Source organism: Eptesicus fuscus, chromosome 15, assembly GCF_027574615.1.
Source record: "Eptesicus fuscus isolate TK198812 chromosome 15, DD_ASM_mEF_20220401, whole genome shotgun sequence".
Taxonomy (NCBI): domain Eukaryota; kingdom Metazoa; phylum Chordata; class Mammalia; order Chiroptera; family Vespertilionidae; genus Eptesicus; species Eptesicus fuscus.
Window position 1 is genome coordinate 64,845,573 of NC_072487.1, and position 24,766 is coordinate 64,870,338.

Consider the following 24,766-nt stretch of genomic DNA (forward strand, 5'->3'; position numbering starts at 1 on the left):
GTGGACTTGGCCGCCCGCGGGGTCCAGCTGAGTCACTCTAAGTTAGCATAACCTCTCCTCCCCGGTGCTGGGCCTTCGCAGGGTGCAGGAGGGGTTGAAATGGAGGCAGGAGCTGCTCTCACAGAACAACAGGCTGCTGCAGTCCCTGCGAGTGGAGCTGAAGGTGTATGAGAAGCTGGACGCGCAGCACGGGATTCCCAGAGGTACGGGCGCTGGTCCGGGCCTTTCTCGGCCTGGGCTCTGTGTCTTGGGCTGTCATCCCACCCCGAGCTCACCTGGATGGGAGGTGTATTTCAAAGCAAGCTCTCTGGCCCGCTCTTCCTCTGAAGAAGCCGCAGGACTCACGGAAGGACGGAGGCTCAGGAGTCAGGCCAGCTGACGTGTGGATTTTCACCGCCTTGCTCCCAGCTCTGTGGCCCTCGGCAGTTCGTCTCACCCCTTGGGGCCTGTGTCTTCCTCTGTAAAGGGTGCTCACTGATGCCTGTTCTGTAGAGTTGCTGAGATAATTATCTGAGGTCATTTATTAAATGCACCCTAACACAGTACCTAGCACATAGTAGGCACTCAAGATACGGTTTTTATGACAGTTTTCTTGCTACTATGTGTTTCCTTTTTGCCCATTCATCCAGCGAGTATTTATGGAGCACCCACTCCACAGTGGCCATTGCTCCGGAGGTGGTCGTTGGCCCTGGTCCTCTCTATATCCTGAGAGAGACGCCAGAGCAGAGCGACTCGACTGTAAACTCAGATGTTTTAGATTCAATTTTGAGGTGTGGTGGGGTTTTTTTTAAAACTAATTTTCCAGATGGTTTCTCCCTATTGAAAATTTATCTAGAAAAGGGTCACAGCTTTTATTTTCTCTTCAAGTTGCTTTTCTTATTCTTGCTGTTGTGCCTTTTTAAATATACTGTGGCTCTTAAAATCAGCCCCTTTCATTCTATAATTCCACCCAAATAGATTTTATTACTACTAGACATAATTTCGGGGTTTGGTGTGCAATTTGCTATGCTTTTATGGCCAGAAGTGAAAATTAATTTCCAGCTCTTATTTAGCCTGTGGAATAGCAGCAATTAGGCCTGCCAATATTTTTGTTTTTAAAGTCAAGTTGTTATTTTAAATTGTACCTAGTTCTTAGGAAGGGGAGGGTGATGGTGGCGGGTTTAAAACTCGAGCGCTTTTGATGGCCGACCCTTTGGTGGAAGAAGGTGTCAAGGCTTCCCCTGCACGTGTTTGCAGAGTCCAGAGCAGAGATGTCGGGAGAAGGCTGGAAGGGGCAGGACCCGCTCGGTGACCTGCATGACCTCCTGACCGAGATCCAGGCTCTGCGGGCACAACTGGAAAGAAGCATCGATACCAACAGCACACTGCAGGGCAGGCTCGAGGAGCAGCTGGGGCAGGGCGGGAGGAAGGCGCCCCAAACCCTGCCCACGCCCGAGCGGCCCCTCCCACCAGACAAACACGGTACTGCTCCCGCCTCTGCTCCCTGTTAGAGAAAGCAGCCCTGTGTGTCTGTGCTGCCCTTGCTCACAGAGGTGTCTTTCCTTTGACAGCAGACATGCTCTACCCTGGGAGCCAGGGGACCTGACCACTAATTAGCTGTCACCTTTGGCAAAATGTGTAAGCTCTGTCTGGAGCCTCCTGGTTCTCAGGGAGTGGGGTTTGGGCTGCTAGCCACCCTCATTGCCTCCGGTCTTGCTCCCTCCCATCCATCCAGTCCTGCCCACATCCCTCCACTGCTGAACATCCCTTCTAGTCCCTCTTACTGCCTTTAAAAGAGAATTTAAGCCTCTTATCCTGATGACAGTGCTTTTCAAAAGGACCTGGTAGGTTTGAAAACTGGTTCTGCTTTGCATTTGCTTGTGTTGCAGATCATTTTTTATAGCATCTGGTTGATTGTGCCTCCTTACATTGTTTCAGAACTGCATCCCCTTCCAAATCCTTTTTCGGGTCACTCTTCTCTCTTGCTTGAGTTACTGTGGCAGCCTCCAGGCTCACCCCTCCAGTCCGAAGCGTAGATCTTGCTGCACACTGCCCTGCCTCACTCCCTGGAGTGGGTCCCACGTCCTCACAGTTCTGGCCTGGCTCCCTGGGCTCAGCCATTTGAACTGCAGCAGTCTCCCTGGGTGTGTAGAGATGGCTCACTCCTTTGTGCCTCTGCATCTGCTCCTTCCTCTGCATGCATTTCTTTTTCTCCTCGGGGTTAGCGCCCCTCCCTTAGCCCTGAGCACCCCAAGGGAAATGGCCTGTTTACTTGTCTGGACAAGAGGGTCCTTCCAGGGCGGGGACTGAGTATACTCATTCTTTTTACTTATTTATTATTTTTATTATTTAATCCTTACATGAGGATGTGTTTTTCTAATTGATTTAGAGAGAGGAATGGGAGAGAGGGAGGGAAGGGAATGAGGGCCAGGGTGAGGGGGAGACAGAGAGACATCTATCCGTTGCCCTTGAATGTGCCCTGACTGGGACTCAAACCTGCAACCTTTTGGTGTACAGGATGATGCTGCAACCAACTGAACCAGGGGAGCCTGATCACTCTTATCCCTCTCTCCTGCACAGGGCTTGGCAGGAGAGATCCCAGTGAGCTTATGAAGGAATGCTTGTGTGTCGGATACTTTACCATATTCTCCTTCAGTTTTCTCTGAAACAAAAACATTTCACAGCTCATTTTCCTTCTCTTATTTTGCATTTTGTAGATGGTGACAGATGTCCTGTGGCAACTGATAATTCCTATGATCTGCGTGACTCCGCCCCACCTGTGTCCCCGAGATCAGGTACAAAGCCGACATCTGGGTTGACTACAGCATGGTCGGGTTTGTCAGTAGGACTTTTTATTTTGTTTTATTTTATTTTTTAATATTTTTATTGATTTCAGAGAGGAAGGGAGAGGGAGAGAGAGAGAAGAAACATCAATGATGAAAGGGAATCATTGATCGGCTGCCTTCTGCACGCCCCCTACTGGGGATCGAGCCCACAACCCCGGCATGTGCTCTTGACCGGAATCGAACCTGGGACCCAAACCAGCAAGAGCAGGACTTTTTAAATTGAAGAAAAGGATGTCCCTGGTCTTAATCTAAGAGGGTGTTTGTCAGAATTTGGGTTTTCATGTTGTCAGCATCTCTAGCTGGTGATCTCCTTCTCTAAGCCAGTTAAGTGGTCCCTAGATATCACCAACCTCAGTGACATTGAGTCTCTTGATTAAAGTGTGACACCTCGAGTGGCTTTCAAGGTTCTGGAGCAGCCAGACTCAGTGGGCTCGGTCCGGCCTTATCCCTCTGCCCTCATGCTCTCATACAGAGGGGTCACATTCCTGCAGACATGCTCCCACTTTCCTCCTTTTCCAGACCGCCCTTGTCCCATTCTCTGCCACTCATCACGAATGCAAACTTCACTGGCGTCCCAGCCAGAATTTTTAACTCTGAGCCCTGGCTCTTGTCGTACTGTTCCACCTCCCATGTGTCTGTGTTCTCATTGGACCATGGGTTCCGGGAGTGCAGGCATTGGCTTGATTCATCTGTGTGAATCGGGGTCTTCTGCGAGTGGGTGCCTGACCTGCTAAGTGTTGGTTGAATTGAATTGAGCTTCTCCCACAAGACGAACAAGCCCAGTGTGGGGTCAGGTACAGACTGAGGGCCGCTCTTAGCCCCCCTAGCTGGTTGAATGCAGCTCATGGAACCCAGGGTGCTGCCCCCAATAGATCTGACATCTTCCCTCTCATTATCTAGCGTCAGAGAGCCCTCCACTCTCTAGAAATGACATGGATTCCCTGTCCTGCGACAGTGGCAGCTCGGCCACCAGCGCCCCGAGTATGTCTCGCCTGGTCCCGGGCCACCACTTGTGGGCCAGCAAGAGTGGCAGCCACATCCTGGGCCTGATTGAGGACTACGAGGCCCTGTGCATGCAGGTTGGCCAGGGCCAGAAGCTCCTTGCTGAGATGGACATTCAGATCCAGGAGACGCCCAGCCCCTCAAGTCGAGAGCTGGGAACAAAGGTAACCTGGCCTGTGACAGAGCTGGAGGGAGACCGATGCTCAGTAGGGGCAGGCATGGACGTGCCGGCTGAAGGCGCTGGAAGGCAAGGGGCACAGGTGACCTCACTGAGGCCCTGGGACGAGGAACCTGGGAGTGTAGCCACGAGAGCTGAGAGGTCAGATCCCATTGGAGGCTTCTCTTGTTTTCTGTGGGAGGGACACTTGTCGAGGCTGGTGCCCTGCATTATTGCCATCGCTTACTGGAACCTGCCCTAGGACTGCTGTCTGTCCAGTCTTCCATCCATCCTTCCGTCCTTCAGTCCTTCCAGACTGGACCCAGCTTCCGTGGGCCACATTTCCCGGTCCCTCATCTCAGGTCCTTACTGAGGACATTGGAGCCCCTTGCTTCCTGATACCTTTTTGCCTTTTGTTTTACTACCATATTGTAAAAGTCAGCTTCACATCTTACGTTTCACTAGATCCGTGGTCGGCAAACTGCGGCTCGAGAGCCACATGCAGCTCTTTGGTCTCTTGAGTGTGGCTCTTCCACAAAATACCATGGCCTGGGCGCGTCTATTTTGAAGAAGTGGCATTAGAAGAAGTTTAAGTTTAAAAAATTTGGCTCTCAAAAGAAATTTCAATCGTTGTGCTGTTGATATTTGGCTCTGTTGACTAATGAGTTTGCTGACCACTGAGCTAGGTAATGAGCTCCAGGAGAGCAGGGTAGTGTCTGCTTTGCCCAACACTGTTATCCACGCCCTAGCTCAGGGCCTGGCATGGCATAGCTGCATGGCAAATATTTGTTGAATGAATTAATCAATCTTAATAAGGTTATTCTTTTCTGATTATAATTTTTGTAAAAAAAAAATTAGAAACTAGAAATGCATAAAAGGAAAACATAAAAATACCACATGGTGCTTAACACTTAAAATTGTGATAAATATACTTTTAGTTTTTCATGAAGCTTAATTACACTGACTCCAGCAAATAGGAATTTTATATTTTGACTTTCAGTTCACATTATACTAACATTTTTCCTCTCTGTCAGTATAATTTCTAGAACTTGACTTTTAATGGCTGAAAAATAAGCTAACCTGTGGGTGTACCACCCTTGATTTACTTTGCAGCTGGCTGGTGGCTATCTCAGCTGTGATGGTCCTTATAAATAGGTCTCTGTCATGTCTTCCTTAGGGACGAACTTCCCAACGTGGAATTACCTGTTCGAAGGCTGTGAACTCTTGTGATACCTCTTACTACATCACTCTCCAAAAATATTGCTATCTCACTGCACCTTTGTCTGCACTGAGTGTTTTTATTTATTAGTTTGTGTCTTCTTTTTTTTGTGCCAATTTGATAGCTAAAAGGGGAGTGTGGTGTTTTATTTTACATTTATTTGATAGTGAAGACAATGCCCTTTCAGTTTCTGTTTTTAAATTTATTTAGTTTTCCCCTCCTGATTCTTGTTCTTTGCTTTCCCATGCCCTCGCCATCCCCCAATTTGAGTTTGCTTCGCCAGCAGAGAGGGTGAGAGACTCTACAGGGCCCCGCTGTGCGCTGGCAGCAAGCGGAGCCGTTCAGCGGGCGGCTGAGGCAGGAGCGTTCGTGTTGCATTACGTGCTGTTGGCGTCGTCTGCCTTCCTGAGAGGCAGTGAGAGTGGTCCGACCACGCACCCTCTTCTTGGCATAGTAAATATAGTTAATGCAGGTGGTTATTAATCATGGTTATTGATTGGGCTAAATTCACCACCGAATTCTCTCATAATCTATAATTCACCTGTCTTTAAGAACAATAAATTGGTGTCGTCTGGCACCAGGCTCTTGCTCAGCATGTGGAGCGTGAGCCCTGCGGTCTGGAGATTTATGCCGTCCATTAAAGCTGGCTTGTCCATAATTGTTTTCAAGGCTGCATGTAACAACTTCTCATCCCCCCATGCAGGGTCTCCACCCGGTGCCTCTGAGCAGGTTTGTCACCAGCGTGAGCAGAGCCAAGCTGATCCTGGAAGAGGCCGCGAGGTTACTGACGCTTCTCTGGAGGGTCTCACTCCCCACGGATGGCCAGTGCACACTCCACTGTGAGCAGGTGCGTGGTGACACATGGTGCAGAGGCTCAGGGGTGCCACTACGGCGTGTGTCCCAGTCTCCAGCACGTCCAGCCAGGACCTGGCTCACGGCAGTTGGATGCTCAGTGTGGGGACTGTCAGAGGGCAGGGAAGGCATTGTGCCAGGTACCAAGCTGGTGCTCCCAGTTGTTCCTCATCCACCACCACCCCTGCTGCCCTAACCCGGCCCTGCCCTCACTCCCAGGGCATCTTTGTTGAGGGAGATCCTGTTTGCATCCTACACATGAGGAAACTGAGGCTCGGGGAGTGGGGCCCATACTCAAGGTTACAGAGCTGATTTGAAAGTGCAAGTGTCTGAATCCAAAGGATAAACTTTTGTTTTATGGGCTGTAGATCCCAGCTTGTCCTGTGAACCAGCTCCTTCCCTTCTTCTCAGAGTCTTTCAGTTCAGAAGCCTTCTTCTGGGCCGGCTGATGCCTTTGCTAGTTTTCAGCATTGTATTAAGTTGGCCTTATTCAAATCTGTTTTAACTATTTAGGAACTACTTTTTTGAATCAGTGAAAATAATTTACTATAAAACCATTGAAACTTCCCATAAAAGCTCGACTTTGTAGACACTTGAATGTGACTAAATTAAGAACTGCTGATCCCACCCCCATCCTCATCTCATGTCTCATAGGCACTACCCAGGAGTCAGGTGGGCGGAAGTGGTCCCAGGGTTTTGTCTGCGGGAAACGTGTGTTGCGACAGGTGAGCGCCCACTCTGCTGACCAGAGAAACCTCCTGGAAGCCGGGGTGCGCATGTTGAGGAGGCGTTAGAACTCTGCCTGGTGGCCTGACAGATGTGGCCCCTGTACTTCTCTAACCCAGTGGTCGGCAAACTCATTTATCAACAGAGCCAAATAGCAACAATACAATGATTGAAATTTCTTTTGAGAGCCAAATTTTTTAAACTTAAACTTCTTCTAACGCCACTTCTTCAAAATAGACGCGCCCAGGCCGTGGTATTTTGTGGAAGAGCCACACTCAAGAGACCAAAGAGCCGCATGTGGCTCGCGAGCCACGGTTTGCCGACCACTGGTCTAACCTATACATTCCTGCTGAAGGCAGCAAGAAGGCAGCAGGGAATTTTGCCGTCCATGTCAATACTCATCTAATTAAGCCCCTTTGATGGCTCTCAGGTCTGTCAAAAGTGGCGGTAAATCAGTTCTCTGCTTGGAGGGTCTGTGGCGCCTGTCCCAAGACTTCCCTCTCGGGACCCTGGGAGAAGTTTGGGTGCACTGAGCGTGGGAAGTACGGAACCAATCCTGTGCAGGAAATCCTGCTTTGCCCCCTTGTAGCTGGTGGGGCCTGAGAGGAAGATGGAATGTTGGAGGGAAGAAGGCCCATTGGGTTCCAGGCCCCCATTGGCCTTTCCTTTTCTTCTAACCCATTGAGCTCTCTTCCCTCTGAGGCTTAGACACAGATGCTCTGCCTCCTAACCCGGCCTCCCTCCCAGCTCCCTCGTCTCTCCCATCTCCGCTTAAATGTTATGTCAAGGTCAGAAAGGGCTCCCTGTTCACTCAGCATAGCTTTCGTTTCATCATAGCCCTTATCACAAATTATAATTACATATTCATTTGTTTAATGACTGCCTCCGCTATTTTCCATGAGGGGCCAAGTCTAAGTTGTTCATATTTTTAAATGAATGAATAATTTCCTCTCATACTATCAAACTAGTATTTTCCCATATGATTTTTAGAGCATAACATGTCTGAACTAAACAGTTTACTCTCAATGCAATGTTTTTGTCCTCAGTACATAGTAATGTCTGTGAAATAGAATGCAGTCCTTGCGTGTGTGTGTGTGTGTGTGTGTGTGTGTGTGTGTGTGTATAAACTAGGCTCACATTGATCTCCCCACTAGCAAATCAGTCTAGGGACTGATCAGTGCTTGTGATGATTCACCCCATCTTTCTGAGTCTTTCTCCAGGAATTGATGATGCTCACTTTAGCATCACAGAATTTTAGAGTCACAAAAAGGACCTTGGAGATGCTCCGATATGGTTGCTGGTGTACACAGACCCCCTGTGTGGTGTTAAATTGCCTCCAGCCACTTTTCTGTCCCTGCCCATGTTTCATACAGTGCCTTTTTCTTGGTGTGAAATGTGTGTAAATCAGATTTCCAAGTTGTCACCAGCAACCCCAGTGGCTTTTTACTACCTGGTGTTTTCTCGGAGTGTCATTAATTTGCCTTTTGCATTTAATACATCATCCCCTGCAGTTCCAGGACTACTCTGGAAAGTGTGATCATATACTTCAGTTTGTCTAAGAAAGTTGTGAGGAGGGGTACAAATATATACATATATTTATTTATAAAAATTTTTAATGGATAAATAATAAACAGGTTACTTGTAGGGGATGGGAAGGAAGAGGATGGATGGGCAGGATAGAAGGTACCTTGCTCTGAATAGAACTTTTTTTGTAAATTTGACTTTGAAACTGTATAAATGCTTTGCATAATTATAAATAAAAGTAAATCAAAGTGAGAAAAAAGCACTTTCTAAGAATTCATAGCAAGATGAAACGAACAAACCTTAGTGTCTATAGTATTGAAGGCATAACCACACAGAGAGGAAACACTTCAGTGACTAAAACAGCAATTTGGCTGCTTGGAAATACTCCAAGGGCAAAAAGAACGGCAAAAAGTTTTAAACTGTTTTCATTAAGTTATTAGTAATGATATTGGTATTAATGTTATAAAACTATTATATTTCTACTATATGATAAAACAAATAACTATATTGAGTTTTTTTACTGTTAGGGAAGAGATTAAATAAAATAAAAATCAAAGAAGTAAAAGTCCTGCAATCCTTAATTTAAATTGGAAATATCAGTATGGACTCATGATGTATTTACTATAGTTCTCTCTAATTAAAAGGCTTTAACAGTGTCCAAAACAGAACCAGTGAGCACCTCTAGTGCCAGATTGTGGTTTCTAAATACCTTTTCCCACTACTAGGAACCAGGAGTCCTTGGAGAAAGGGCTTGAGTCTAGGTCTGGGGCAGAAAATGTGCAATATGAGAACATCTTTTCACCCTAGGAAAAATGAGGGAAGGGGGGAGTGAAATTTGCAGGTTTGTGGTGATTCTTAAAGTATGGTTTCTTAATCAGCAGCATGAGCACATCTGGAAACTAGCTGGAAAGGCAAATTAGGGGGCCTCATCCCAGACCCACTGCATCAGAATGTCTGGGCGTGGGCTCCAGCGTTCTGTTTTTACAAGTCCTGTTGCTGTGAGAACCACTGGATTAAAAGAAATTTAAGAAACACAATACAAAATGTGTTTATTTGTATTCTAATTTAATTAGAATCAAACCAATTATTCAAAAAATTGTGATGCAATCAGGGAAATGTGTCTACTGGCATATTTAGTGATAGGAGGCAGTTATTGTCACTGCTTTAGATGTGGTAATTATATTGTGTTTTTTAAAGAATCTGTTTCTTCTAGAGCTATAAACGGAAACATTTATGGATGAAATATGATTGGCTCCTAGGGTTGATTTTAGAAACAACTTTGGGGTGAGGATGGGCAGGGATGACACAGTGTTGGCCATGATTTGATAATTACTGAAGCTGGGAGGGAACGTTGGTGCTTCATTGTCCTCTTCTTTCTACTTTTGTCAATGTTTGAGAATTTTCATCGTGAAAAAGAAAGCAAACATGGCACAACAGAACCCTCCCCGCCCCAGCAGCCAGTGGGTGCTCAGGAGTAAGTCTGAGGCCCCCTGGTAGGGGTGTGGTGTTTGTGCCCAGCTCAGCCCGGTGGCCTTGGGGAAGGCTTGCTCTGTGGCAGGCTCCTGGGTGGCAGGCTCTCTGCTCTACACTCAGCATCTCACTTCTTCCCTCGCAGTAGCCTTTAGAGAGTGAGGGATTATTTCCATTTTCTGGAAGTAAGGACTGAAGCTCCCTTGCTCCATCACCATCTGGAAGTGACTGAGCTGGGCTTTGGAACCCTGAGGTTTACCAAGGTGTTTTCATCCTATAAAAATGAAGATTTTAGATGGGAGGAACAGCAGACACTATCTAAATTCTGTGTTTTAAGTGCTGGATAGAATGTGTACGGAGTGTTTGAGAGCGCAGGTGGAATTAACCCCCAGTTGGCGGATGGTCTCACAGTTCTGCCCTCAGTGAGCTGGTGGTCCGGGAGGGGAAGCAAACAACTTCCATGCTCTCCTCACCTCTGAAAAATCAAGATGGTGCCCTAAGGGTCAGACTCTCCTAAAAATACTTTCATATCTCTCTCTACGATTTAAGCATTAAAATGTGAAGGGAAGCACCACGCACAGTGGGCACCCAAAGGAGCAGGAACCAGCGCAGACTCCTGGGGAGAGTCTCAGGGAAAGCTCCCTGGAGGAGGTGATGCCTGAGTTGACTTTAGGAAGAGAAAGGGGCTGGCCAGGCAGGGGTGAAACAGTCGTCCTCCCTGTCTTCCAGCAGCACCTCATTGAGGCTCTCCATTGCAGTGTGATGGCTGGGGTGTAAGTCCTCCCTATTTTACAGACGTGGAAGGAACTGAGGCTCTGAATATGGATAGAATGACTGTGCTGAAAGGTGTGGCCCTTGAAGCCATGACCAGATCATGGGTCTTTGTGGGCTCTTAGCATGAGGAAGAGAATCAAAGAAAAGCTAATATTTAAATTAGAATGTTTTGGAAGAACAGTTGAAGCCCTTGTAGCTGACACAGTTGTTTAATCTTAAAAGTAGGTTAAAGCAGGGAATCAAAAAATGATACATACCTTAAACATTTTAGGTTAACTTAAAACAGTTAAATGTATGTTCATTTGCCATTCTTTTGATGTAGGGCCAGAGCCTTTCCTTTGAATATGGGTCTGCTGTTCGGAGTTCTACATTTCCTTTCTTTCATAAATTACATCTATAATGTATGTCTGTCACTTCCAATTTCTGTTTCTTTAAGATGAAGAAAAAATGTAGCCACATGAAAAGCAGTTTGAATATAGAATCCATCTAGACCACGTTCCTCCCACAACTTTACAGTTGATGCACCCACACCTCATTTGCCAGAAATGGGTTTTTAGTGACTTGCCTTTACCAAGTCTTTCCTGAATTAGTTTTCATAGAACTAGGTCTCTCTTTTCACACACAATATTTCACAGGGTTACTTAACACTTAATTAAATCACACACAGTAAGTCCTCGCTTAATGTCGACAATAGGTTCCGTGACTTTTAAGCGAGATGACATATAAGGAAATACATTTTACCACAGACTAATTGATGCAAACAAGGGTTAAGTGCCTGCGGCATCTCATCAACGTAATAAGGAAATGATGTTGAACGAAAATGACCTTATTCGAGGACCTGCTGTAACTGATTCAGTAAAACTGCCATAAATAAGTTGGGAACGAACTAAAGTGACTCTTCATAAGCTAAGAGCCCAGCGTTTCCCCTCTTGGGGACAGAGGAGTCTTGATGTAGGGGAGAGTGGTCTGTGCCAGGGCACCTGACAGTCGGGGTTTTAGGAGAAAGGGGGTGTGCTAACACGATGCATGAGTCAGGCGGAGGCTCGCTAAGAGGGCTGCGGGGTGTGCCCTTTGCCTTTGGAGGATGGGGGCGCTGGTCTTGCGGCCCTTCCATGATCTCACCTCTGAAAAATCAAGATAGGTGCCCTAATGGGCCAGACTCTCCTAATAATACTTTTATATCTCTTTGTAAGATTTAAGCATTAAAATTTTTTGAAAATTAGCATTGTAGTTTTTGTTTAAAAAGTCAATCAATTCTGATAAATTTTTAAAATGAAACAAAACATTCCAAATCACATTTCCCGGGGATAATCGTTATTGACATTTTGATGACATTTCTATGTCACCAGTGTTTGTGTAGACATCTTGATGTACCCATCTGTGAATGTAGATGTATGTAATCGGTTTTATGGAACAGGAATGCCTAATACACAATAGCTATTCTAGGCTCTTTGTCACTAATTACTATCATCTTTCAATGTCAATAAGTAGAGTTCTACAACGTCATTTTTAATAGCTGCAGAATTATTCCACTGTGTGTGAGCACCGTGATTTATTATCTAGACCCTTACTAATCAGTTTATTTTTTCCTGCTAAGAACAATGCTGAGATGAACATCTCTGAACACAGGCATCTTCTTGTGCTTATATTATTCCTTGGGGGTAAATGCCAAAGGGTAGAATTGCTGGGCCAGAGGGGTAAGCACATTTTATAATTTGGCAAATCTTGCCAGGTCATTGTTCCATCTGGGCACAGCCCCTCAGCGTGCTTCCCCACACCTCACCTTCGCTGGGTTTGGCCTGTGTTTGCCAACCTGACCACAGAAAATGGCTTCTGGTTTTTATTCGAACACCTTTGTAGGTGAGGTGGAGCATCGTTATATGTGGTTTTGTAACTCTGCCCATGTGAGATGATGTTGGATATCCTGTGTTCATTTTTCCAATGGCTCTCCTCTTTAGACTGGAGAAATGAAGGCAGAGATCACCAAACTGCACACAAAATTATTTGAACAAGAAAAGAAGTTGCAACACACCATGAAGCTTTTGCAGCTGAGCAAGCACCAGGAAAAAGTCATCTTTGATCAGTGTAAGTGAACGGTGGGGGGCGGCCGCCATGTCTGACCACTTCCTGCCTCTGGGGACTAAAAAGCCAGCCCTGGACCACCCTCTTGGAGCCCAGACCGTTTGTCATCACATCTCCTATGGGTGGGTTTCCTTTCATATTTCATCCTTCCTGACTCACACAGACAAGTGCATTCACCCAGCAGACTGTGGAGGGGCACTCTGTGCCAGGGACAGTCACCTCACTGTGAGACGGCGTGTGGCATGTGCTTTGATAGGAACATGTGCAGGGTCCTAGGGAGCACTAAGCTGGGAGGGAGCGGGTGCCACCGTGCCCTGGGAGCTGAGTCTGCAAGGAGGAGTAGGCATTGGTCAGGTGGAAATGGAACCGTGTAGACAAAGGCAGGGAGGAAAGAAAGAAGGTTTTGCATGTGAGAAACCACCAGCATGTCACGTTGCTGTACTAAGAGCTGTAAGGGCCAGTTGAGGCAGGAGGGGACCGGGGGACCGGGACTGTGCTGCCACAGGCCTTAGGTGGCAGGCTCAGGTGTCTCGCTCTCAGAGCAGAGCATGGCCCTGTCACTTCTGTGTGCAGGGCAGGCTGGTGAGGAGGAGCCAGGCAGACGAGAAGGACGCCTGTGCCGGGCAGTGGGCATCCAGAGGCAGGGATGGGGTTGAGAAACAATTTTTGAGACAGATACAAGACTCAAGGTCACAGAGATAAAGCCACTTCGTGAGGTCAGCCCCAGCCCCCACCTGGGAGCTTCAGGTTATTGGGAGCAGCCCCCGAGTTCCTTCCGGTGCGTCAGGCTGTCTGCCTGTCACCACCCAGTCTTAGCAGAACTGCTGACCGTGGCACTTTCCCGTCCTCGCTGCCTGTGCACTCTTATCAAAGTCCTGCATTTCTGGGGCATTTCCGAGAAGCACAGATCGTGGATTATTGTCACATAAGAGTTCTCCGTAGCCCGTGGGAGCCTTCTGAAAACAGACGGTGAGACTGTGAACTGCAGAAGAGAGCTGCTTAGTCGCCAGCCAGCACCGGTTCCTGCTCCATGCCCCGTGCCAGGCTCAGGGACAGCAGTGAGCGAGACAGTTCTTGCCAGGTGGAGCTTTGCCTGAATGGGGAGACACAGAAATGAGCTGCAGAATGATGGACCTGCATCCCAGACAGCCTGAGAGGGGCTTCAAGGCTCTGGGCCAGTTGGGTCTTGTCACAAAGGGCCTTGTGGGCCGGACTCAGGGATGAGCAGCAGGGACTGACTGGTTCATTGTGTGTGGGAAGGTCTGTGGCTGAGCATGGCGGGGCTGGAAGTGGGGACACCTCTTCAGGGCTGTGGCAGTCGCCCAGGCAAGCAGTGGAGAGGCCTGATGGGGCCGGCACAGGGCCATGGAGGAGAGGGAGTGGCTTTGAAAGATGAAGGCAGTAGCCCTGGCAGAGTGGTGGGTGTCTGAGGTTCTGGCCCAGGGGTCATGTCACTGGTAGAGAAAAGGAGCGCTGGAGGGGACCCGGGGGAGATGGTGCCAGTGTGGTCCTGTCTGAGGTCGGCCTGCTGGAGCAGCAAGGGGTGGGGCAGGTGCTTCTGTTCAGCCCCCAAGTCCAGGGAAAGTCGGAACTCGCCCTATGGGCATCTCTCCTCGGCAGCCCTGAGCAGTCACAGGGCGCATCAAGTCAACCCTGCTGCAGGCGAGGGGATTTCGGAAGTGGGCAGTACGTGCAGGTGGGTGAGTGACCGTGCAGACCCAAAGGGCAGATCCAGCCCCACGTCCAAGGTTGGTGCCTGGAATCACTAGTGAGCACAGGCCAGGTCTCCGCTCTCCTGTGTGACCTGGAGTACGTGGCTTTAACGCTCTGAACTTCAGACTCATCATCTCTGATTGGAGACGATAATACCGAAGGACTCAGACTGGCCAGATGGCCAAGTTCTCAACACAACCTTATAAAAGTGCTTCAGTTCCCTCCTCTGACACCTCGATGGTAACAGTACCTGAACTTCATTATGCTCTTTCTCGGTAGAGCGGAAGCTCAACAAACGTTAGTTCTCTGCCTCTTTTTCCAGTAGGTCGGACTGAACCCCATGTATGGGGTGGTAAACCATTAATAGTGCGAAAAGCCTAAATGTGTCATGGCAGCTCCCATGCTAAGATGGTGTCCCCCATCTCTGTGTCTCCAAGGCCTTGCCCAGTGGGGGCTCAGCTCAGTGCCGGGGGAGGGCTTGCCTGAGTCCACACAGCTGGTGGCAGGCCCTGGACCGTGACTGCCCCTGGCCAGGCTCGGCACCTCATCCCGACGAATCGGGTCCTTGGAAGTGGCTCAAACGCTGCCAGCCTGGCAGGGCTGCTTCTGGCTGTGACTGTGTGCAAGTGTCCCCTCCTGCCCCTTCTCTGCACGGTGACTGGAGGAGTGAGGCCCAGGGTGGTCCCTGCCAGAGTCTCCTCCCAGACTCTGCAGGAGAAAGGCAGGAAAGGGGTCACCGAGAGACCCCAGGACCCCACCACTCCCTCGCCATGTTACCTGGAGTCACCCGCTCAGCCTCTGAGACAGGAGTACCTGCTGCCAGGGTTGGTGTATTCACCAGGTCACCATTGTCACCAGCGAGACACCGCGGGGGTTGGCGTCTTCTTGCCAGCCTCTGCTGATGCGGAGGAGCCCTGCGCTGAGTAACAGCCTGGCTCCAGTCCGTCCTCACTGCGCGAGTCTGGACTTGGGCTGCGCCCTGTACCGCTCTGTCCTGGGCTTCTGATGGCAGCGGGATTTCCACGCCCGGGAGGTGGGTGGGCAGTGCTGTTCAGATGTGGGAGTCCCTTCCGGGCGAGCCTCAGCTCGTCCCCGGGGAGTCTTGTTCTTCAACATCACAGCCTTATTTTAACCTCCATGGCCGCGACACTTACTTGTTGGTGACTCTCAGGAGAGGTATGATCTCTCTCCAGAAAGATGCATCCGTGTACACACACACACACACACACACACACACACACACAAGATTTACACTTAGTTTCCGGGGATTTGGGCCATTCCAAAGCACTCCCCTGGACCCAGGGTAGAACTCCCTGGGCTGCAGCCCGGGATTGGGGGAGGGCACCTCTGAAGTCTGCCCATACACAGCTCAGTGCCGGGTCTGGGGGCACCTCTGCAGCCGTCCCACCCACCCCTCCTGTCCTGGCCGAGCGTGACTTGCTCAGGGAACCACGTCGGGCTCCTCTGCCAGCTACAGGGCAGCTCAGGAGGAAAGTGCCAGCGCTCTTCCTTCCTGGTCATTGGAGCCTGCTCGGTGCTGCTGGTACACGTTTGACTACAGAATTGCCCTCCACCCTGGGCTTGGCCTTCACACGGGGGCTTGCTTCGGTGGGCACACCCCCTTCCAGAAGCCGGGGTATGCAGGATGCTAGTCAGGCGCAGACGCCCTTGCCCTGGCCCCTCCTGGGCCTGTAGAGGTGAGCCCTGGGCACACCTGATCATCCAGCCCTGGGCACACCTGAGCATCCAGCTGGCCTCTTGAGCCTCGGTTTTGTCTGGAACGAGGCGTAGCACCTCTGCTCCACCTCTAGTATCGCTGTGAGGTTGTGGCTCAGCATGGCATATTGAACAGGTGTCTGGTCCACCCTCTCTGATGATTATTTATTTGGTCCTGGGCATCACCTTCACACCTCTCTCTGGCCTGGGCGCTCAGGCTTGTCTGAACTGTTTGGGGTTCAGAGGGCTCCTCCCTGAACCTGGGTACCCGCACCTAACCCTCCACTGTCTTCCTGGGTACCCGCACCTAACCCTCCACTGTCTTCCTGGGTACCCGCACCTAACCCTCCCGTTCTCCGCTCTCTCCTCAGTGCTCATCACCCACAAGGTCCTCCGGAAGGCCCGAGGAAACCTGGAGGTAACGCCCTGCAGCTCCTCCCGCGGAAAGCCAGGTGGGCGGGCGGGTGGGGCAGGCAGTGACCTCTTTGAACAACGAAGGTGAAACCAGGGCACCCGCCCTCACACACTGGAGCACATAACTGGCCTCTCATCTGTCACGGCCTCAGTGGCTCTGATTACCAACTGGCTGTGGTTTTCACCAGTGAGAGACAGTGCCTAGTGCCTGGCGCACAGGGGGCACATGGGAAATAGTTATTTTGAATGAATGAGTAAATACCATTGCGTTGTCATTTGGTTGTAGATATTTACTCACCAAACAGTGTCTTAGATGGTAGTTTCAGCCTAACAGTGTCCCCTTTAACTCTGTCCGAGCTTCCCTCGGACACCCTCCTTGGGTCCTAAGCTTCTCCTGTTTTCCTCTCTTCCAGCTGAGGCCCGGGGGTGCCCACCCAGGACCGTGCAGTCCCAGCAGGCCGGGCTCCTGACAGCGTGCAGACAATAAAGCTCGCGGTACCCACTGTCTCCTTGTCACAGGCGTGGTTCCTACTTACTGAGGAAAAAGCCGTCTGTCTGCTCAAAGAAATCTGGTTTTCCTTTTCATGTTTTCTGTCCTGCAGTTGGTTTACGGTTGTTGTCAGACGAGGTTCCCATGCTGTGCAGCGGTGTGTTTAACAGGCCTCTGCGTCGGGGCGTCCCTGCGTCAGGGCTCCACCCCCCCCCCCCCCCCCCCCCCCGATTCGCTTAGCGCTCAGCCAGCCCTGCAGGGTGACGGTTCACATGAAATGATTCGTTTCAACGTGGTGATGCAGTGACTGTGTGGAGCTCAAAGCCCAGGTCCCCACGCCCAACGGGGACAGGCTGGGTCTTGGGAGTGGCCCTCAGATGTTGCTAAGCTCTCTGCTGATTCCAGCCAGGTGTCCAGAGAGGAATGGCGCCACGTGGCATGGCCAGGGCACCAGTGCCTGCACCTGGCATGGACTCGGCGATGCACAGAGTCGTCCTCGAGCAGCCCACTGCGGTGGTGCCGTCCCCACTGGGACCGACCAGGAGGCTGCGGTGGGGACTTGGCAGTGCAGTGTCCCCACGATGACCCTGGTCTTTCCGCCCCCCTGCCTGCTGCATCTGCTACAGCCCTGCCGCTGGCCTTCCTGTTAAATTGTCCTCCATCTTTGCCCTGAGCTTCGCGATGTCCCTGAGAGATACACAGGGTGGGGCAGGTGGGTCTCCAGACTGGCCAGTTGGCCCTGGGCGGCGCCAACAGCCGCTCTGCTTTTCTGCCCCACAGCCCTGCCCACCACCTCGGTGCCTTCAAAGCCCTCCCCCGTGGGGGTGGCCGAGCGATGTGATGGGTCCATCACTCAGTTCAGTACCGTCCTTAGTCCATGACCTCACTGGTGTGGAGTGGCGGGCGGTCAGAATCAGGCCAGTCTTCTCAGCACAGCTGAGTAACTTGTCCAAGGCCCTTACCTTCGAGGTAAAGCTGGGGCGTGATCCCCCCTCCTGTGCTCTCTGCTGCTGCCCCTGCAGCTCCCCGGACACGACGGTGACGAGGTGACGTGATTGCATCGGCTGTAGGCACAGGGATGGAGGAGCAGGAGCCAGGCTGGGAGTTGGGGAGCCGGCCTCATTCTGTCCCGGGCCCCCACTTCTCTGCCTGTTTCCCATCAGGTGAGGGGCGGGGCAGGTGGGCTGGAAGGACCCTCTGTGCTTGGGTCCCTGTCACCTGAGCTCTCTCATGAGAAGTGTTGGCACAGGTGTACCTTAGTACCTGCCAGCGTGTGAAAACTCAGCTTCAGGCATAAAGTCACACGACTGGGTTCCTTAGCGGGAGCTCTGATCCGTGGCCAGGACAGTTCCACTTGGTTCTGTGGAGGGAGCAGGAGGCCTGGCTTGTAGTCCCAAGTCACAGCCCTGTCACCAACCAGTCCCTTCATCTGTAAGTGGCAGTCACCCTTCTGCCCAGTCTGATCACAGTGTGGGAGCCTCAAGATTTGGAGGTAGCCAACCGAACCCTTTCCCAAAAGTAATGACTCACTCAGTGTCTCAGTGGTTGGTCTCTAGGACGTTTTCAAAGCACTGTTTGAAGTTACCAGTGGTTGATGAGCACACATGCAAGTGTGTAAGTGTTGGGGGTGGGGTGAGGAGAGAAGAGGGGAGTAGGTCGAACGGGCCAGTGGTTAGAACTCAGGTGGGGCTTGGAGGTCAGACCCGGGTTCAGATATACCTATAGGGGCAGTACTGCCCACTTCACTGGCAGTTGTGCGTATATTGCCTGGCATGTGGTCAGTGCACAGGCCCGGGAGCTGGGCTTGGTCATTGGTAAGGGCATGAGCGGAAGGGTTGAGGGCAGATACACTTTTCTGGCACGTTCCTGGCCCACGTGGTTGCCTGAGAGCAGGGCCTGGGGAGGAGGGGCTCTGGGAGTCCCGCCAGCCACTCGCCTCAGCCACCCACAGCCTTTTAGGAACACAGTCATCCCCGGCGAAGTGTATTTTTTAAACACCCCCCCCCCCCCCTTAGAATCGTGCAAACTATTCCCAACCTTGGGCTAGCGAAGGCCCTCCCTTTGGGAGGTGGAGGAGCAGCCGGTTTGGGCTGGATTAGGGCCAAGAGCAAACTCGGCAAATAAGGACAGTTTGGGCTTTGGAAAAGGCTCATTGTCCCTGGTGAGTTAATTTTACCAGCAGCTGAATTCAGGAGGCTCTGAAGCCGTAATCAGAAAATGCATCAGTTTCCCGTTGGTGAAATTAATCACCACCTATGTCCTCGGACTGAGCTGCCCCTGCATCTGAGAGGGGCAGCTGCAAGGCCAAATGCACAGAGAAGGAGCGGGGAGGCACAGGCCTCCTGCTCCCACTCTGGCCCACCTGCCCACTTCCCTGGCCTCAGTCCAAAGGGTAAAGTCCTTGCTCCCGCAGGCTGGCGCCCACCTGCTTAGCAGTAGCCACACTGTGCATCCTCTCATTAGTTAATTTGCACCATCCTGTTCGTTTTACAAACGAGAAAACGGATGGAATCACCTTAGTACAGGGGTCGGGGATGTCCGGCCATCAGGCCTTGTAAGGCCCAGAAATCATTTGGCCTGGCCCTGCCAAGGCATTAGGGTGAGATAATTAAATGTTTGACCAAATATAGCAGGCTAATTTTTAACCTGATAATTTTGTATGGCCTGTGAATGATATTATAAATATCTAAATGGCCCTTGGCAGAAAAAAGGTCCCCACCCCTGCCTGAGTAAGTGCTGGAGCCAGGATTTGAACTGAGTCTGTCATAACCCGTTTTCTACGTTATCCTGTCCTCCGGATCATTCCATCTCCCCGAGTGCTCTCTATTCCCCAAACAGCAGTCCTTCCCTGTATTACAAACCAGAGTCTTCTCACTCTACCCTTTTCAACAAAATGTCTCTGGGTGACCAGAGCAGGGGCCCAGAGACCCGCAATTGAATTCCTCGGCACGGGAGCCCCGAGAACCGCTTGTAAATGGGGCTGTGGACAGGAGAAAGAGTGATCTTGTTAATAAGTTCTCATCATTGTGGAGGCAGAGAAACCTGCCTGGGGGCTCCTGACCCTGCCAAATTGCTTCTTCAATCTTGGCCATTTTTTAAGTCTAACTCAAAAATTCAATTATCAGAATTACTCATCCAGTCTCCTGAGAAGCCCAGGACTCTGCCTTCGGGGCCAGATGTGTGTGCCTCTTGCCACAGCTGGGGCCTTCCCAACTCACTCTGCGGGCGTCAGGTGGGGTGGGCCTAGGCGGGTTCTCAGGGGCTCCTAGTAGAACCCAGTCTCACTTCCTCTGCAAGATTATGTTGTGGAAAGGAAAGATGGCTAACTGTGAGCCCCAGACGTTGGCCAAATCCCTGGGGTTTGCTTGTTCATTCATTTCCGTGAAGGTTCTGCCTCCAGCCAGCAGCTTACACTGAAGTCATCCCTGACACCTCCTCCTCCCTCACCCTCTGTATCCCGGCCACAGTCACGGCTGTTCTATCCACGTTGTCTCCCAGGCCATTGCTTCGTTTATCTTCATCACCACTTTGGTCCAGGTCTCTCATCTGAACCACTGGCTATAATGGCTTCCTAGTTGGCCTCCCCACTTCCACCCCTACCCTCTCCAGTATCCCCAAACCACAGCTGGAGTGATGCTTTAAAATGCAAAGCTGATTGTGTTATCTCTGGTGTAAACGCTGACTGCTTCCCATTGCACTTAGGGTGACCTATAGGTAGTGTGCTGAGTTCTGCCCATTCCTTCGTTTCCTCCAGTGGCCTCATAGGGCTTTCTTTCCAGCCTCAGAGGGCTTTCTTTCTGGCCACAGGACCTTTGCACATGCTTCCCTGCCTTGCATCTTCCCATCCACTTCCCCGGCATCCCTTGCTTCTCTTGTTGGTTGGCTCCTGTTTATGCCTCAGAGAAGTCTTCTGACTCAGGAGCCCCTGTTATACAATGATGTCCTCACCGGCACTTGGCCACCGTGGGACTTTCTTTGGTTACGCCTTTTCCCATCACTAGCTGGCAGGTCTGTGAGGCCACAGGCCCCGTGCGATTTGCTCACCACTCCAGCCCTGTGCCAGCCTCAGAGCAGCAAATACGTTTACCCACCACACATTCTTGAGCTTCTCTCACCTCCTTCTGGAAGAGCTCACACTGGTGGGGGGAGCACAGGTAGTAACTCCAATAGGGAAGACTTGTTTCCGAGCCAGCAGTCTGTAACATCACGTGTGATCACGTGACAGCCCTGTGGGGGAGATGCTGCTCTTTTCAGATGGAAGACTGGGGTGCAGAGTAAACTGCTCAAGATCGGGCCAGTGGGCGGTGGAGCCGGATTCAAGCAGAAGCTGTTGGCAGCTGCAGAGCCCAGGCCTCATCCCAGCGCTTCGGCGAGCACAGTTGAAGATGGTGAGTGCCGAGCGAGCTCAGGGCTGGGGCGCAGTCTGCACCCCAGTGCTGCTGCTCCTGGCAGCCTGCCCAGGAGCTTCCTGCCACCAGATCCAAAGCCCAGTCCTGCCCCTGGCTTGGCCAGTCTCTGCCACTCTCGAGGCATCGGCCTCTCCGTCGTCCATAGAGACAAGCAGCTGGAGCTGCCTCTGGCTGACGCCTCGCAGGTCTCTGTCTCCCAGGACCCTTTCAGCTCTGGATTTGATCCCGTCCTCATCCTTGGGGAAGCCCTGCCCCCGCCTGGCCCCAGAGGGCAGCACTGGGCACCGTGAGCCCCTTACCTGCTTGATGACAAAGTTAATAAAATTTCAGTGGTTACCAACCACCTTTCACACAAATACGTAATCATGTCATTTTTGACAGGCATTCACATGGGAGCTTAATTACAGGTTTTCAGGGTTAAAAAGATCCTTTGTTTGTATTAATGCTACTTCCTCCAAACAGAACAGCGAGTGGGCCCCGCTCATTGGTGGCACTGGTGGGCTGTGACAGCAGACGGCGAAGAAAGAGGTCAGGGCCACCCTGGCTTCTCCAAAACGACAGTGGGGTCAGGGGTCACAGACACAGGGTGACCAGGCTACAAGGTTCCCTGGTGGTGGAAGCCAATGGCTGGAGCCCAATGTGTGGTGTGTGTGTGTGTGTGTGTGTGTGTGTGTGTGTGTGTGTGAGAGAGAGAGAGAGAGGGAGAAAGAGAGAGAGAGAGAGAGAGAGAGAGAGAGACTTGGGCGGGGTCGGGGGGTGGGGGGTGGGCACTCAGCATACAAAGTGGCTGAGAGATAATTCAGTTTATCAAGTTCAACATCTTCCTGCACCCGCCCTGCAGTGACCTGTGACCGGGCTGCCCACCGCTCTTTCATCTGAGACAGGACAGTGGTCCCAGCCGCTGTGCAGAGAGGGTCTGTCCTGAAGCTCTGTGGATTCTTGCGGCCTGACCTTGGTGATCTGACCTTTCTCAGCCCCCAGTCTCTCATATATATATTTTTTAGTTCTTTCTCTCTTTCTTTTTTGCTCAGTCCCTCCACTGTCCTCCCAGCCCCCCCTCCACACAACAGCTGTGAGCCTGCTCTCTCCAGTTTCTCATCTTTAAGACAGAAGTAACAATATATCCCTTTCCCTCCTCAACCTCTTCCTCCCTTGTCTTCGAGATCCAGCCCCTGGTCCCCCAGCTGCTTCCAGTCTCTCCAGGAGGTGGTCCTCGCTGCCTCTCACCAGCCCAGTCAACCTCCTTCCTTACCTCTCTCCATTCTCCTCTCCATCCACCTCCCTGGCCTGGGTGAGGCTGCAGCCTCCCAGGGGTCTCCCTGCCTCCTGCCCCCGCCCCCTATCCTGTCTGGTCTCCGTGCATAGCTAGGGTGAACTGGTCAATCACAAGCCCAACCACTCCTTCCTGTTTTCACACATTGTCCCAGGCCAAGTCCCCATTCCTGCTTGGCATGCGGTCCTCCCTGCCTGACCTGGCCTTTCTCTCCCATCTCTCTGGGCTCATCACTGTGATACCCCACCCCCACACTCCTCATAGTCCCCGAAGTCACCTCCTATTCTGCAACTCGAGGTTTGCACACGCGTCTCCTGCTCTGAAATACTCATCTCCCACACCCCCAGCTTGACTCACTCCACTCATCCTTCAAGTCTCATCTCCGGGACCACCCCAGGGCCTCCATCCTTCAGCCTCACTTTCTCCCGCTACAAAATGGGTGCGGTCTCTTTGCCCCCTTGTAACTGGAGACAGACTTAGGGTTTTAATTGACTACTAGCAGGCAAGTTCGCTGAGACCAAAGAAGAAGGGACCTCAAATGCTAATACTACCTCGGCTGCATCAATAGAGGTATGGAGCCCAAACAAGAGAGGTGAAGAGTCCTGCCCTGTCTGTGACTTGCCATCCTGCACTGAGAGTCTGTGATCATGTCCTGTACCGTGCAACGGGATGGATATGGGCAAAGTGGATTATATCATTGACCCTGTCACCCCTGATCATCAAATTGGTTTTCCATTTATCAAACATACATGGCAGGCACTGTACCTATGTCACATTTAATCCTGCTATTCTGCCCTTTAGACAGGTGAGGAGGAATAAATTCAGTCTGCTTGGTGTGGCAATAAAATAATGCCCGTGGCAGGAGGAGCAGTGTCCCCAGAACATGTCCGTTCTCTAGTCTGGAATCGTGACTATTGACCTAACGTGGCAAAGGGAAGTTTACAAGTGTCCTTCATGTTAAAGACTGGGATGGGATGCTGCAGCTGGGCCCACTCTAATCACACGAGTCCTTAAAAGAGGAGGATCTTTCCCAGCGGTGGTCAGAGCTGACAGCAGGAAGAGGGCAGAGCGGCTGGCTTTGACGCTGGAGGAAGGGGCCACGAGTCACGGAATGCAGGGGACCCGGGGGAGCTGGAAAGGGCGAGCAGGCAGATACTCCCCTGGAAACTCCAGAAAGAACTCAGTCCTGCCAACACGGAGTTCTGGGTGACCCATGCCAGACTTCCGACCCCTAGAGTGTAAGAGAATACATTTGTGCTGCTTCAAGCCACCAAGTTTGGGGGGATTTGTTATAGCAGCAATAGAAATACACTGCAATGCCTAAAATAGTCACTGGAGAGCCGATCACATGAATTTAGAGATGATGCCATGGGCTTGCTGTAATGTTGAGTAATTTCTTAAAAAAAAAAAAATCTATATTCTTACATCAGGGGGAGGGAGTAGGAAAGCAGCCCCTAAACTGGGCCCTACTCAGTGGCAGCTTCTTGTTCCATAGGATTAAGGAAGACTTGGAGGGAATACAAGTTGTTTGGAAAAACCCAGGTGCAATTGCTTTATATGCTGAGATGGGTAGAAGGATGAAGTGAAGTGTGAGGGCCCCTCACACCCCCCATTGCCTCACACTATGTCCTGGAACCCTGGGCGGAGAAACCGCCACTTTCATTCCTACTTCTTGGGGTTGTTGACGGCCACGTAGTGATAGAGAATGACAAGCAGGAAGGGCGACACGCCCAGCATGTTGACGAAGACGGCGAACTGCACGTCGATAATCATCCTGACCAGTTGGGCTCCTGACTAATTTCTGAATGACGGGGCCCATCAAATAGATAGCCAGGGAGGTAATGAGCTCCCCGTCCCGGAGGCGTGGCTGCAAAGTGCAGGTGGAGGTGGGCAGGTGCTTGAACAAAGCCTCCTCACCCCCTTCATGACCCTCAGAGGCCAGGGTCAGAAGCCATGTGACCGTGGGCAGGAGCAAGTCACGGCTCTCCCTGCAGGCTGGGAGGCCTCTGTCACTCCGTCGCCACCCGTGGCATCCTCCCTTAGGCGAGTTGTTATAGATGGTCACAGGACTCCATTACTTCAGAACGCTTCTGTGTAATGCATTGAAAGAATTATTGAAA

The 24,766-nt window shown here is 51.1% G+C and overlaps 2 protein-coding genes across 3 annotated transcripts in view; one reads left to right on the plus strand and one right to left on the minus strand.

Annotated features, from left to right (window-relative positions):
• The window catches only part of CDK5RAP2 (CDK5 regulatory subunit associated protein 2), a 147,340-nt gene extending 130,327 nt beyond the window's left edge, over positions 1–17,013 (plus strand). For both annotated transcript variants that reach the window (XM_028161427.2, XM_054727002.1), the window contains exons 30-37: positions 82–203; positions 1,237–1,461; positions 2,697–2,774; positions 3,726–3,991; positions 5,907–6,050; positions 12,508–12,634; positions 16,432–16,478; positions 16,888–17,013. In XM_028161427.2, the coding sequence (XP_028017228.2) occupies positions 82–203; positions 1,237–1,461; positions 2,697–2,774; positions 3,726–3,991; positions 5,907–6,050; positions 12,508–12,634; positions 16,432–16,478; positions 16,888–16,944 (1,066 nt within the window). In that variant the 3' untranslated portion in view covers positions 16,945–17,013. The remainder of the gene's footprint in view (positions 1–81; positions 204–1,236; positions 1,462–2,696; positions 2,775–3,725; positions 3,992–5,906; positions 6,051–12,507; positions 12,635–16,431; positions 16,479–16,887) is intronic.
• A 7,298-nt stretch (positions 17,014–24,311) lies between these two features.
• On the minus strand, positions 24,312–24,419 carry LOC103295673 (dolichyl-diphosphooligosaccharide--protein glycosyltransferase subunit 4-like). The gene has a single exon (XM_054727668.1). It carries the CDS (start codon positions 24,417–24,419, stop codon positions 24,312–24,314), a length of 108 nt encoding a protein of 35 aa, XP_054583643.1.
• Positions 24,420–24,766: the final 347 nt, after the last annotated feature.